Source organism: Haliotis asinina, chromosome 1 (genome assembly GCF_037392515.1).
Source record: "Haliotis asinina isolate JCU_RB_2024 chromosome 1, JCU_Hal_asi_v2, whole genome shotgun sequence".
NCBI classification, from domain to species: domain Eukaryota; kingdom Metazoa; phylum Mollusca; class Gastropoda; order Lepetellida; family Haliotidae; genus Haliotis; species Haliotis asinina.
The window spans coordinates 24,013,578-24,027,961 of record NC_090280.1 but is presented as its reverse complement, the minus strand read 5'-3'; the positions used below and the strand labels follow the sequence as shown (position 1 = coordinate 24,027,961).

General features: G+C 41.5%; 1 protein-coding gene across 1 annotated transcript in view; it reads right to left on the bottom strand.

The window, feature by feature from the left end:
* The window catches only part of LOC137289160 (calpain-9-like), a 36,258-nt gene that overhangs the window by 6,217 nt on the left and 15,657 nt on the right, over positions 1 to 14,384 (bottom strand). Inside the window, exons 5-15 of the mRNA XM_067820843.1 lie at positions 13,947 to 14,100; positions 12,543 to 12,720; positions 7,199 to 7,285; positions 6,782 to 6,867; positions 6,385 to 6,462; positions 5,967 to 6,060; positions 4,271 to 4,358; positions 3,695 to 3,846; positions 2,317 to 2,534; positions 1,875 to 1,905; positions 524 to 638 (exon numbers count right to left, since the gene is read on the bottom strand). Of these exons, the coding sequence (XP_067676944.1) occupies positions 524 to 638; positions 1,875 to 1,905; positions 2,317 to 2,534; positions 3,695 to 3,846; positions 4,271 to 4,358; positions 5,967 to 6,060; positions 6,385 to 6,462; positions 6,782 to 6,867; positions 7,199 to 7,285; positions 12,543 to 12,720; positions 13,947 to 14,100 (1,281 nt within the window). The remainder of the gene's footprint in view (positions 1 to 523; positions 639 to 1,874; positions 1,906 to 2,316; positions 2,535 to 3,694; positions 3,847 to 4,270; positions 4,359 to 5,966; positions 6,061 to 6,384; positions 6,463 to 6,781; positions 6,868 to 7,198; positions 7,286 to 12,542; positions 12,721 to 13,946; positions 14,101 to 14,384) is intronic.

Genomic DNA, 14,384 nt, shown 5'->3' with positions numbered 1-14,384 from the left:
AAATAGTCAGTGGTCAAAATTAAAGGATACTTTAACGTCGCACTTCAGAATATTTCGTTCATATGACGACGTCTCATATCTATGAGATTGTATGTGCTAACACAGACTCAGCTGGTTTTATAGTGCTAGCTCACTGAGATACCATGTTCCCCGTCGTGATATTGCTGGAATATTGCCAAAGGTGGCGTAAAGCCAAACCCACTCACTCACTCACTCACTCACTCACTCACTCACTCACTTTCGTTGCTGCTCTTAACACATTCCTTGCGTAATTGCCAATGTAACATTGAACGTGTGCATGGATGTCTACATTGTGAGAGTGAGAATGGTTTTATGCAGCTTTTAGCAATATTCCAGCAACATCATACGACGGCATTCGATACCAGAAATGGACTTCACACATCGTTCCCATGTTGGGAATCGAGTCTGGGTCTTCGGCGTAACCAGTAAACGCCTTAACCGCTAGGCTACACCACCACCCGTTGTCCAGAGGGCGGAGTCTCACTCCGACAGAACGATGTACCTGTTTTAGATAAGGCCGAGAGGAATCTGGATAATTCTGAGGCGTCCATTCGTCCATCTTCCCCTGAGTATTTTGTAAACAAATCGGCTGTTGTGTCTTCCACTGGCAGGACTGGCTGGATAAATATAAACGACAATAGTAATAATGTGATTCTTTCACCACAAATTTAATATATGTTCATATACAGGTGATATCATTCCTTTATTTGCACATATGCATCAAAGTTGAATGATGTCATACTAACGCATCACTCTGCGATGTGACGTCATTCATTGTAATTTCCAGGCGCATGTGTATTTCTATCTTTATTTGTTAACAATCGAATCTTGGTAGGGAAAGAAATGATTGTCATTAATCATTATGAGCTTCAAAATACGCAACTGGGATACGATGACATAACTGTATCAACAAAGTTAGCGAGTCTCACCAACCGATCCCCGTTCGTCACCTCGTCCGACAAGTATGGGTTACTCAAGATCAGTTCTAACCCGGATCATCATTGGCGACAAGACCACTGAATAACTTGTCCAATATATATTATTTTATATACAGTCAATCCCCAATTTCTCTGACTCGGTTGGGACGAATTTTCGGGTGTGTTGAAGTCATCTCTCGATCGCTGCCGTTTTATTTATTTATATTTGTCATTATTTTTACTCTGATGTGTCGAACTAGATGTGACACCCCTGCCGCTTTCCTTACATTTGTTATTTTTACCCTGGTGTGTCGAAATAGATGTGCCATCCCTGGCGTTTTCCTCATATTTGTCATTATTTTACCTTGATGTGTCGAACTGGCTGTATCGAACTTTAGGGTCCCTAAAGCCTAAATAAATACAAAATTACCCTTTTGTCTCGAAATGTGCCCTATGTTTAAGTTGGGTTGTCTAAACTGATGTTTTGTTTTCGGTTTAGTATTTAAGATGCAGGATCGTAAAAACTTCAATCACTACTGTTAGTAACAAGGAACGTTTTAAGTAATTATGCTGTCATATCATGCCCGAACAGACTGCAATTTCTGATTTTATCAATATGTAATTTGACAACATGTTCATATGTACCGCCTGTATACATACTGTAGAGCACGTACTTTGGTCATGTTGGCACGTGGTCATTTCTGTTCTGACGAATGTGTCGAACACTTGGATAAGTCGAACCTTCCCCTTGGTCCCGACATATTCAACACAGCGGGGTTTGACTGTATTTGTGTTATGCTTTCGGTGAGTGAGTATGGTTTTACGCCGCTTTTCGCGGTATTCCAGCAATATAACGGCGGGGGACACCGGAATTGACCTGCACACAATGGGCTTTCAAGGCTAGTGAAATGAAACAATGAGGTCATTATATCTTACAGTTGCCGGGCCGGGATCTTCGTCCATTACGCTGGAAGAAAACGGAATATTTGTTAAGAATAGGTTCACCCTGAATCGTAAACACGTCCGACATTTTGGCTGAAATAACTATGAAAGGCTCGAAACCTGCCAAGAGTACAGTCATAGTGATATATATTCTATGGCTAGTAATAGTAATAGTCGGCTATACGGCGCCAATAATCGTACATTACTACTTTTCAGTTGGATAACACCGATTCGTAGGTGGTAGATACCCTTGGCACATTTATTAGAAGCATGTTACTGTGACTTACAACCTTTGATTTACAACTACCCATGTCCAGAGTTTTTAAATATACTCCTCAATTACTACTTCCGGCTGAAAAAATGTTAAATTTCGAAACAATATTTCTGTACGAAGGTTGAGAATGTAGTCAATGAATTGCAGGAAACTGCAACGTACCCGCTATCTGCCTTCTTTTCCGTAAACAGTCTAAGCAGGAAGTCTCTTTCCTCGTGGGGTTCGAACGTGCTCGGGATTACGACATAATTCCCTGGGGGCAACTCAAATCGCCGACAGACTTCTCGGTAATACTGGTAGGACCCTGAGCGTTTCGTCAACAATAGAGCATTGCGCGGCGCCCTCTGCCCGTCCAGAGGACGGAAGTCCGGGATATTTAACTGAAATGTTGTTTGATGAAGAAATAACAATATAGAGGAAAACATGTGGTGCAAGACCTCGTAATTCTCTCCGCAGAGTAGTGCCTCTTGGCCATGTGAGGATACGCCGTGTAAATATCAGATTTGTGATACCAAAATACACTGAACCGCAAAACATGTCACCCAGTTTTGGAAATTGGTTTGAAATCAGTTTAATTAAAAAACATGTAATTTATATAATAATTGGCGGAAAGATATCAAAATTGATGAGTTTGGTCATCGATAATTAAAGACGAATCTCTGACAATTACAAGTCAAATGACGACATGTAGCGTGACAGTGTGATCCGAAAGTCAATCAAGTGTATGGCCGCCTTGAGCGTTGACAACAACGTTGCATTGTCTGTACAATGAGACAGCTGATGAAGGCCACAGGAACTTGCGCCCAGTTGTCGGTCTTTGCCGCAAATCATTGAGCTTCCTCTCAATCTCGTCCCACAAGTGTTCTGTCGGGCTTAAGTCTGGACTGACAGCAGGTCATTGAAGTGTTTGTATGCCGCGTTGACAGAAAAAGTCTGTATTTGCTCTGGCAGTATGGACACGAGCGTTGTCCTGCTGAAAGACGTGACTCGCTGCTGCAGACAGTGTATTGTTTGAACATGAACAGAAGAATGATTTGCAGCATGCCTTGTAGTCTGGCCAGCATTTAATCTTCCTGAAGCTTGGTCCCTCTGTTCCCATGGTAATTGTGACCTGTGGCTTCTGTCGAACAGTGAATCATTCGGTGCATGTTCGGCAGTTACATGAAATAAAGTAATTAACATTATGACGAAAAATATGTGAAAAAATTCTCATAGGCTGTGGCTTCTTTTGCGGTTCAGTATATTAGGCTTCACAGCATTAAATCACAGTTACTTCCCTTTATGGAAATGTTAACTGTGAAAGCACCGCCACGTTTTAATCTAACATTATACATTCACGCTATAAATCCGGGTTTGAATCCTGCAGTTAGGCGATGCCCGGAGAGCACACATAGCAAGGGAGAGTTTTCAGCACAGTTCTCACGACAGTTCTCAAACTCACGAATGAACGCGTGAAAATCACTTGTGCACGCCCCACCCTACGCACGCACGCACGCACGCACGCACGCACGCACCACACCGTGACCAGCCATCGACCTACCTTGTAGACATCAAATCCTATTGCTGTTTCTGAGACATCCCCTCCCTTCTCCTTCTCCATGAGAGACACGATCAGAGTGCAGTCGTTGTCCGTCAGACGGTCGTCAAACTCACGGAGAGTCACGAAAAACTGCGGATTCTTCCAATACAGATCTGTACGCAACACATGACAGCGCATGCGTTTACAATGTAGCTTATACAAAGGGATAATTGTACGGACTTAAACGTGACTGCATTGACTCGGTGTACCACCACCTATGGTCATATTGCGAGGAGATGACCATTTCAAAACCTGTCTTGTGTCCCCCACATGGACATTACCTGCCACATGATATTAATCGTACTGCTATGACAACTCGCACATGGCTTAAACACATATTGGTGTTCGCAATACCTATTATGTTCATCAATTATTTGTTTGTTGTTTTTTTTTCAGTGATGAGTTTCATATAAGCTGCCACGTTTCTTTTGGATGTCAGTATGTATTGACCATCACAGTGAATGTACGTCATGCTTCCGTAAGGTGGAATAAATAGTCATTATATCAACACACTGAACGACAATCACGTTTACTTACTTTGATTGGGAGGGTTGCCACAGCCTCCAGCCGTCACACCCCTGATCCACGAATCATGGTACAGTGTCACGTTCCAGTGACTCTTATTCTGGAACACAGATGGCGAGGTAATGGTCACACAGAGGTCAGGCAGGCAATGATAACGCAGAGGACAGACAGGCAATGATAACGCAGAGGTCAGACAGGAAATGGTGATACAGAGGTCAGGCAGAAAATGGTGATACAGAGGTCAGACAGGAAATGGTGACACAGAGGTCAGACAGGAAATGGTGACACAGAGGTCAGGCAGAAAATGGTGATACAGAGGTCAGACAGGAAATGGTGACACAGAGGTCAGACAGGAAATGGTGATACAGAGGTCAGACGGGAAATGGTGACACAGAGGTCAGGCAGGAAAAGGTGATACAGAGGTCAGACAGGAAATGGTGACACAGAGGTCAGGCAGGAAATGGTGATACAGAGGTCAGACAGGAAATGGTGACACAGAGGTTGGACAGGAAGTGGTGATACAGAAGTAAGAGAGACAATGGTGATACAAAGCTCAGACAGCAAATGGTGACACAGAGGTTGGACAGGAAGTGGTGATACAGAAGTAAGAGAGATAATGGTGATACAAAGCTCAGACAGCAAATGGTGACACAGGGGTTAGGCAGGCAATGATAATGCAGAGGTCAGACAGGCAATGGCAGTTCAAAGGTCAGATGACAGGTAAATAGTGTTGCGCATCTAAGGGGGGGGGGGGAAGACCAGTTCTTCTATATGCCAGCGAAGCGAGCAAATGTTGCCTATCTAGTTTCACAGTTTCAGTTTGAAAAATATTTTGATAAAAAAAGTCGCCATCATTAAAAAAAAGTAAACACCCATTTCCTCACAGGGTTGTGCTCACAGATTACCAACCTCACATTTAAGAATTACTCAAGTAAAATATATGTTATTCATCATTTTAAGCGACAATCTTATCAAATCGTTCTTCCACCGCTTCCAGCTGACGGTTCAACGGAGTGAAGGAACAAGAATGATCAGAAATTAGATAGACGTATCATATATTGTGTAATGTTACCATTAAAACCACTGAAGGTTATTTATGATATCTGCCGTTATTGTGAGACTCTTGGAAACATATATTCAAAAAAGGAACACTTTTGATGTAGCGGGTCAATGAAAGCTCGGGAGGTTACTCCGCAAATAGTCGTAAAATATGGCCGCCATGTGATTCAACAAGTATATGTAGAGTTAACTCCCCTGTTCGTTCAATCCTTTGAAACAGATTGAGAGCACAAACCTGTGAGGAAATTTCATGGAGGCGACATTTTCTTATGACATTAAAAATACTCTTAAAGCGAGGAGAGTAGACAACCAACCTTTGCTTTCATATAGGAAGACTGGCCATTTTCCTCTCTGTTGCCGACACAATTTGTGCTACAGTTCAGACATCCAAAAAGTAATAATTTATTAGTCTCCTTGACCTTACACTGGACTGGAGAACTCACCCTATAAATGATGGTCTCAATAAATTGCGGTAAAAAGGTCAGACAAGCAATACTGAAGCAATATTGAAGTCAGACAGGTTATGTCGGTACCAGGATGAGACACCCAAAAAGTATAATAGTAATTCAGGAGTCTCTTAAAAGCCCCATTGCACAGAACTCGCCCTACAAATGGTGACAATAAATGGTGACAACAAGGTCCAACTAACTTCGTCAATAGCGATCTCGTCCGTGAGAGCATCAGGCTGCAGGTGGCAGAGCTGAATCTCGTCAAAGTTGGCCAGGAAATCCTCTATGGAAATCCTAAAACAGGTGGAAACAGACCATTATAAACTTGCATGGTTGGGGACAGAAAAAATGACATCAAATTCAGCAACATGTTCTCGGCGGATCAATGGGTTGGTTGTTGGAAAATGAGGAGGGCTTAAAGATGATGAGCAGTACTTCAGCCAGCAAGATTCTTGTGAATGAATTGGGCAGGTGACCACACTTGCTTGACCACCAGCGTGGATATAACAATGTATATAATTACACACAATTAAACTAGACCTTACGTTATGTCTAAATTAGAATACATTCAAAATGCTGCGGATGCCTATATGTTAAAGGGAGGTTACTCGTACGTACCAAAATTCGCCATCCTCCCTTGCCCGAAAACGAAGATCATTTTTGATTTCTTCCGATATAGACGCCATTTCTCGAGACCTTGAACAATGAACGAACGATTAGTGTATATCACTTGAATATTTAGTAATATCATAGTGGTTGACATCATGACAGTCAGGAATCAGTTAAACAGTATTTTTGATATATAAACTCCTCTTACATCTTACCAGTTGGCTGCAATATTTCTGAGTGCGGCGTAAACATACACTCATTCACTCACTCACCCTTAGATTTGTACCTGTCTTGCCACGTGAATTACCTTCTGAATGTCCATCTACCTGTCTGGCCACGTGGATGACCTTCTGAATGTCCACCTACCTCTCCGGCCACGTGGATGACCCTCTGAATGTCCACCTACCTGTCTGACCAAGAGCCATTCCACTCTTTTCTTCCCCAGGGATTCCGAAGCCGGAGCAGACGACAAACACGGCCTTGAAAAGATATCTGGAAGGTCAAAGTGGAGCGAGGGTTTTTAAAATTTGGTAATGGGCTCTTGTGCTACAACGTGAAACGTAAATAACATGATGTAGATCGATTTAGCGAGCACTGGAGATGACAAATGCGGGTTCTTAATGAATGAGATTGAGTTTGGTATTTCGCCACGTACATACCTGCGCCAAACATGTTATACTGGACGCATATACAACCGTTTCATATCGTACGTACGCACCTGCGTGAATCATGCTGTAATATCGGCCCATGCGACAATATTTCTAAACTGAAAGCATATATTACAATGTACGCCTCTACTGGAAACGTGTAACACTGTACTCACCTGAGTGAATCCTGTAATACTGTACGCATGCCCCATGTACAGACCGTTGTATAGACGCACTTCCGGGGTTGTTGCATTGGGAGGACGCTGGAAGAAACAGGAAACCAGCTGACCCACGGCACCTCAGCTCTTACTACAGATTAGCCATTTATCGTTATCCTTACTGTATAGTTACGTGTATCTGTATTCAAGTGACAGATGATATTAACATTAAAAACTATTTAACTTTAAACGAGGGTAGACAGATAGAGGAGAACATCTGTGGAGATTTCAGCTCCAGCTTTCTTGTAGATTACATTTAGGACCATTCCTCCTGGACTGATATATTCTGCTGTCAAGACCGAACTAAGTAAGTGTTGTATATAACATCAGGAAAAAACATCACTTTGACAGAAATTAACGACCAAAAATTGACATAGGAATTAAATTACTGCGAACTGAACTGGCGAATCTGTTCGAAGGCAAAGCAAATCAGAATGGTAAACAAGTATTTGCGTTGAAGAGTTAGTTTCAAGAATGCAGTGAGTGAAGGTTAAAGCAAGAAGCATCACACCTCTATTGGGAACAATAGATAATATCCAAAGAGAAAACAAAAAACAAACATAAAGAATCATTGAGAGAATATTTATAACTATGGATAGAGGAATTTATTTATTGAAAAAGAAAAGATGTAAAAACAGTTCTTACTTATATTAACAAAAACAAAACACGATACTATTTTCGAAAGGAATATATCTGTTCAAAGGAAGGCAAAAGATTTTCAGGTATTTTACCTTACCTGACACATAAATTGGCTGAGCCAATCAGTGAAAACGTGCTTACATGTGAATAACATTTTCTATGCTACCCACTGGAAATGCCGAACTGTGAGAATACGTGTGAGATGCTTCATTGGTATTTACGAGTTGGAAGGTACGATGACAAAGAATGGTATGGATTTGCAACTTGTATAATATTTAAAGTAAAGTGTTTAAACACGAAGTTGTACATGCATACAATTTGTTCTCATGTTACTTCGTGTTGTTCGTGTTTGAGTTATTGCCTAACTCCGGTACTCCTTAGTGTGATCCAACACCCACACATCAAACAGTAACACAATTAACATTGAGGTGTGCGGTGAGATACGTTGTTCACTAGTCCCTCGGGGCCCATGGAACAAACAAACAAACATAGAGGGCACATCAACCCATGCCCCCTCGTGACCAGTGAAAACTTATAATGTACGTGCAGAGCACTAGGTTTAAAATTTTGATGACGTTTATGAAAAGTTTCAACAGGCTTCAACTGGCTTCATAATTCACAAATTTGTTATGTTATATCACGATATAGGTAAGTGGCAATTTACTGCCTGTATAGTCAGTGAACGAGAAGATACCGTCAGTTCGACGTTACAGCTCTTACATTTAAGCATCAAACGACTCATAAAACAGGCCAGTAGAATTTGTGCTGAAACGTCGCATTAAAATCATGTAGACGTTATCTTAATGAATGAATGTTGTTTAATGACGCAGTTGCCAGCATCCGTCCTATAACGATGGGCCCGTGTGAAGGGTTATTAAGCAGTAAAGGAAATCTCGTGAAAAGATTTCTATGATTACAGAATATGACATTTGGATCCCCTGTTTCCGGAGCTTACGACAAACAAGAGGTGCTGAGAACCTACTCTCTACCGGCTAGATCCCCACCCGATAACTGAAGGCTGTAGGTATGGTACTTCATGTCATATGTTTCACAAATCATCTGTATTTTGTAAGCACAAGGGACAGCAAACATGATATTGGAAGTTCAAAAGATATCCACTACAACATATCATCTGGGCCACATAGATCACGTGTTTGTTTGCTATGTTAGTTAGCTTGCTTTCTACAATTTGTCCATATCAGTAGTAAGGTCAGGTCGAGTAAAGAATCACCTGGGGCATGCGACGAGCACACTATTTCACTCTCGTATATGTACAGGCTGATTTCCGATTCAAAACCGTGATTAATATAGAGTAACTTCTCTTGGTTGGACTTGTGCCAACAGTTAAGGATAATACGTTAAATATTCCTTTAAGACGTAATTCAACATAAAAGTGGTGGTTTGCGTTGAGTTATATGTCAAGCAAAGGTAGTCCCAAGCAGAAATATATGAAAATTCTACATTGTACCTTATCAATACAATGTTCAGACATTTGGATTTCGATTGAGGCTCCAACAAATCGTTGACAATTTCAAGAAAGTTTAAGTGAATATATGGAAAATATAATACTCACAGTAAACCTTTATTATTACTCACAGTAATAATTTATTATTCATGTTGGATAGCATAATTCATTTTCTGAAATATTTTAATTTTGAAATCAGAAATTCTAACAACAATTAAAAATCACCCCTATTGGCAGAGTATGAGTCTGAAATTAGAAGAAGCATTTACTCATTGATCACCATTGACAGCAAATATATATACACACACACACTAACAACACTATTGTCACTAGTTTTCATTTCTGTGATCACGTTGTCTCATGCTAATGGAGTCAAGCGATGCAGAACCTAATGTGATAATCAGGGCGACTCTCAAACCACATGGTTTCTTGCTCTCAAAGGGAGGCAACTCTGTACAGCGAATAGGGGTGCTTGCCTGCATCCCTGCGTCTGTTGCGCCTGCTTTACGCATCTGTGTCGGAGCGTAGCGCAGACACAGGGAACCAGGCTGATAGGAGTCCTTGCAAGGGCTGTGTATGGGCAAATAAATTTGTATTGCAATATATTACGATTCAGGTACCTGTGTTGCGATACGTATTGTGATATATTGGTACTGAGGTGTTTGACAGAGAGTGCTACCTGTACATGTTGATCCTATTTTCTACATTTTAAGTCCCTAAACATACACGTGTATAATATCTATCAAAAGTTTAAACTCTCTTAAAGCAGTCACTATATATTATGCATGTATATATGGTCAAATCGAAAAACTTGGCGAAACTAACTGCAAAACTTATGGAAATATATTGCACGAGGATCATGCATCAAATTGCTGAAAAGCATATTCAGATATTGTGCATCTGAACAGCTGCGTCGAGGTTTTAAGTTTTATTAAGAATTTGCCAATTTTCAGAGACTTTCATTATTTATTGAACATTATTTATAGAAATTTGTTTTACAATACATTAGATCATGAGTTTAAAGACAATTTTGCAAAGTTTAATTCAGAACGGTTGACTGAAGTGGCTACATTTACACTAGTGAGTCTAAATTTTTCATATTTATATGTTATGGTTCTGATTACTTAACAAAATCACGGGTTCTCTTTTCTTTGTAAACAATATCTTGCATTACAGTGTGCAGTTTTGTAATTGAATAACAAAGGAAAACAGTTGTTGTGAATGAAAGTGTGTAGATTGTAATACAAAACATAACCATAATCACAAAAACCTCATACAAGTTCTTATCCAGTATACCGGTTCTCAATACGTATCGTTTGAAAAACATATGGCGATATACCGATATACTGATATACCGATAAACCGATAAACCGATATACCGGTAATACTGAGCAGCCCTGCTACATTCTCTGGGTGAGTGAGTGAATATTGCTTAACGCCGCATCTTCTCTGAACACATTAGGAAACACGAGAACGTGCAGAAAATCACATGTTTCTCCTTTACAGACACTAGGTGGATATAAAGAAAGCTGATGGATTAAAAGCCGTTGTTTATATGTGCTACGCTACACTATGCGCTCGTATTAAGACAGCATATAGCGACCCTTGAAGGTCCTGGGGTAGAATAGGTCTTCCGCAACCCATGCTTGCCATAAAAGGCGACTATGCTTGTCGTAACGGGATCGGGTGGTCAGGCTCGCTGAGTTGGTTGACTCATGTCATCGGTTCCCGATTGCGCAGATCGATGCACATGTTGTTGTTGATCACTGGGTTGTCTGGTCCAGACTCGATTCTTTAGAGACAACCGCCATATAGCTGGAATATTGCTGAGTGCAGCGTAAAACTAAACCCACTCACTCACTCACTCACTCACTCACTCACTCACACACAGCATACAGCGAGTAATCTCGGTCTATGTTTCTGCCAGTGTTGCAGTGTGTCCATGCTGCCGTTATGTGAAGCATAAGCTGTCATCATCTAAGTAAAGATCTACATGAGCTTCAGGCATCACAGTGCATCTATCTGGCATGAACTTACAGACAACCCATCTACTATCACCCACGATGGCGCAAGCATGTGCAAATAATATGGTCCAGTTAACATCTTTACTTGTTTACCCCACCATTCCTCGACTAACTGAACTTACTTACAAAATAAAGTACACGCCTGGTATTTTGTCACCAGGTGCATACTGTGTATTACTTTTGAGTCACAGATAATGAATATTTTAAAGCATTTTCTATATGTTTTAGGGAAGCAATCCCACAACCAGGCGCGTGTTTTTTCTGCGTCAGTTTATGTTAGTGAACCATATAAATATCCATATCACAAAACTTGCAAAACAACCCAGGAATATAGAATAACAATATTGATAATTATGATGACAAAGATACATGAGAAGAGGGATGACGTCGTGAAATGAAATCTAACTTAGCGAAACAAATATTGCAGGTATAGAGCATGTGAACGCATGTTTGTAGTCGGCTCCTTGTCCGGGTGTATACACCACAGGTATTACATTATATATTATATAATATGTGCGTATTTATATAGCGCTATAGTACATCCCACATGCATGCTCAAAGCGCCTCTTCGTTTTCCCCTCGATCATCTCAACTCCCTGGGGATATCTAACTCGAGCAGCCAGTAGACGCACCCTGATGATGTGACCTTCATGGCTTAAGATCATATACTGACTCTGAGACTAAAATTCCTTGTTTTATCCCCGGTATGCATACGTCAGCTCACTTCTTTTATTATGACGACTAACGGACTCATCGACCTCATCGCTTCAAGCAGAGAAAGGTGATGAACTGGTTGGTTGGTTGGTTGTGTAACGTAGCACTAGGCAATGTCCCAGCTATATGGCGACAGTGTGTGAATAATCGAACCCGGACCAGACAATCCAGTGATTAACAGCATGAGCATAACAGCATCGGTCGACGGAATTGGGATTCGATGAGTCACCAATCTGACCACCCGAACCAGTTAGTCGACAATTACGACAAGCATGGGTTACTATTGATCAATTCTAACCCGGATCTTAAGGGGTCGAAATATGATTAGGATGCTGGTGACGAATAGAAATAAGGATGATGATGATGATGATGATGATGATGACGATGACGACGACGACGATGATAACTGAAAGAGGAGCGTTTGTTCAATTCAAGAATACACATTGAAATTTATACTTACGAAAATGCTTCCTCCAATCATGGAGTTCATTTTGAAAGAGTTGAACAGCATCTCGTATATGTTCTTCGCTATCTTCCCCTTGTCTCGGATGTCGATGGCCTCAGATATTCCCCCAGTAAAATCCACCAAGGCGTCTTGCAGCTTCCCCCCGTCCAGAGCTTCATAGCTGCCCCTGAGTCTAACAACCAGACAGACAATGAATACAAGAATGACATTTTGTAAATCAACAACACATCTACGACAAAAAATGAGGCTAATCAGAACCCCCCGAGCAATTCTAAATTCCTGGCACCCTTGAAGATCAGTATTAGAACTGATCTTCAGTAACCCATTCTTGTTGTAAGTGGCGACTAACGGGATCAGGTGGCTCGCTGACTCCGTCGACACATGTCATCGTATCCCAGTTTCGTAGATCAGTGCTTAGTGTATCAGTCATTGGACTATTTTAATGTCACAGTATGACAGCTGCGGACCCGTGGGATGCTGCTGTCGATGGAATCTAGCCCTACGTAGGTGTTGGCAACGTGGCTAGAATTAATAAACGAACTTAAAAGGTAAGTTTTCGCTGTCTTGGGCGATCCATTATTTGGGCGTGAAATTACGGAGGTAGCTTTTTGCTATGAGTCGTGGCATACAACGTTTGACATAATGATTCGATTGTGACCAGTTAGCTAATTCGTACGGAAATCGTCTTCGATCTGTATGCCTCGGCGGCGCCTTAAATATATTTTACGTGGTGAAATCTAACTGATTGAGGAGGTGGTGGTTTCGTAGTTACATCCCTGTCCTTTTATATAGTACTAGAGTAAGGTCTACAGACCTATATTTCTTCCTAACACTGTTTCTAAGCGACACAGGTCCCTGGGATATAGTTTTTATTTTAATTAACTCCTGCGTAACAACATTTACTCACTTCACCAATAAAACCCTCTCCATGGTGTAGTGGCAAAACCGTCCGCCCGGAGAGCCGAAGATCGCGGGTTCGATCCCCGCCCGCGTCATATCAAAAGACGTTAAAACATTATAGTTGTTGTTCCCTGCTTGGCGATCAGCATTAATGGCTACAACAAGGACTGGTCGACTCCGAGTCAGTATCATGTGTCTGAGTGGGGTATTCATGCTTAACTGTGGTATGGCATCTCAGTGAGCTAGCACTATAAAACCAGCTGATGTCTTGGCTAGTACAATCAACCACACATACACACGCATGCCCGTCGTCATACGAGCGAAATATTCTCCAGAACGACGTTAAACCCCTTATGACCTCACCTCATTGCTTCAGCGATGACCTTGTCTGGCGACTAAGTGTGGTTTTTCACAGACTGACCAGCGAATCCTTCAACCTTGAGACCACCCCATCAGGTATCAAAGCCAGAATGATGACATAACTCTCGGGTGACTTACTTGGCGTAGGCCTTCTCCAAAAGGGCAGACCAGAATTCGTTGGTGCGTTCCCTGTTGTGGCAGAAGATGAGGCCGTAGCCGTTGGTTGGGAGGTAGTCGTCAATGATGATTTCCTTATACTCCCCGTACCACCAGAAGTAGAAGTGGAAGATCCCTGTGATGACAAGACAATGCTATGTAAGCCAGACGTAGAAATGGAAGATCCCTGTAATGTCTAAGACTGTGTTATGTACCACCAGAAGTAGAGGTGGAAAATCCCTGTAATGTCTAAGACTGTGTTATGTACCACCAGAAGTAGAGGTGGAAGATCCCTGTATTGTCTAAGACTGTGTTATGTACCACCAGAAGTAGAGGTGGAAGATCCCTGTAATGTCTAAGACTGTGTTATGTGCAACCAGAAATAGAAGTGGAAGATCCCTGTAATGTCTAAGACTGTGT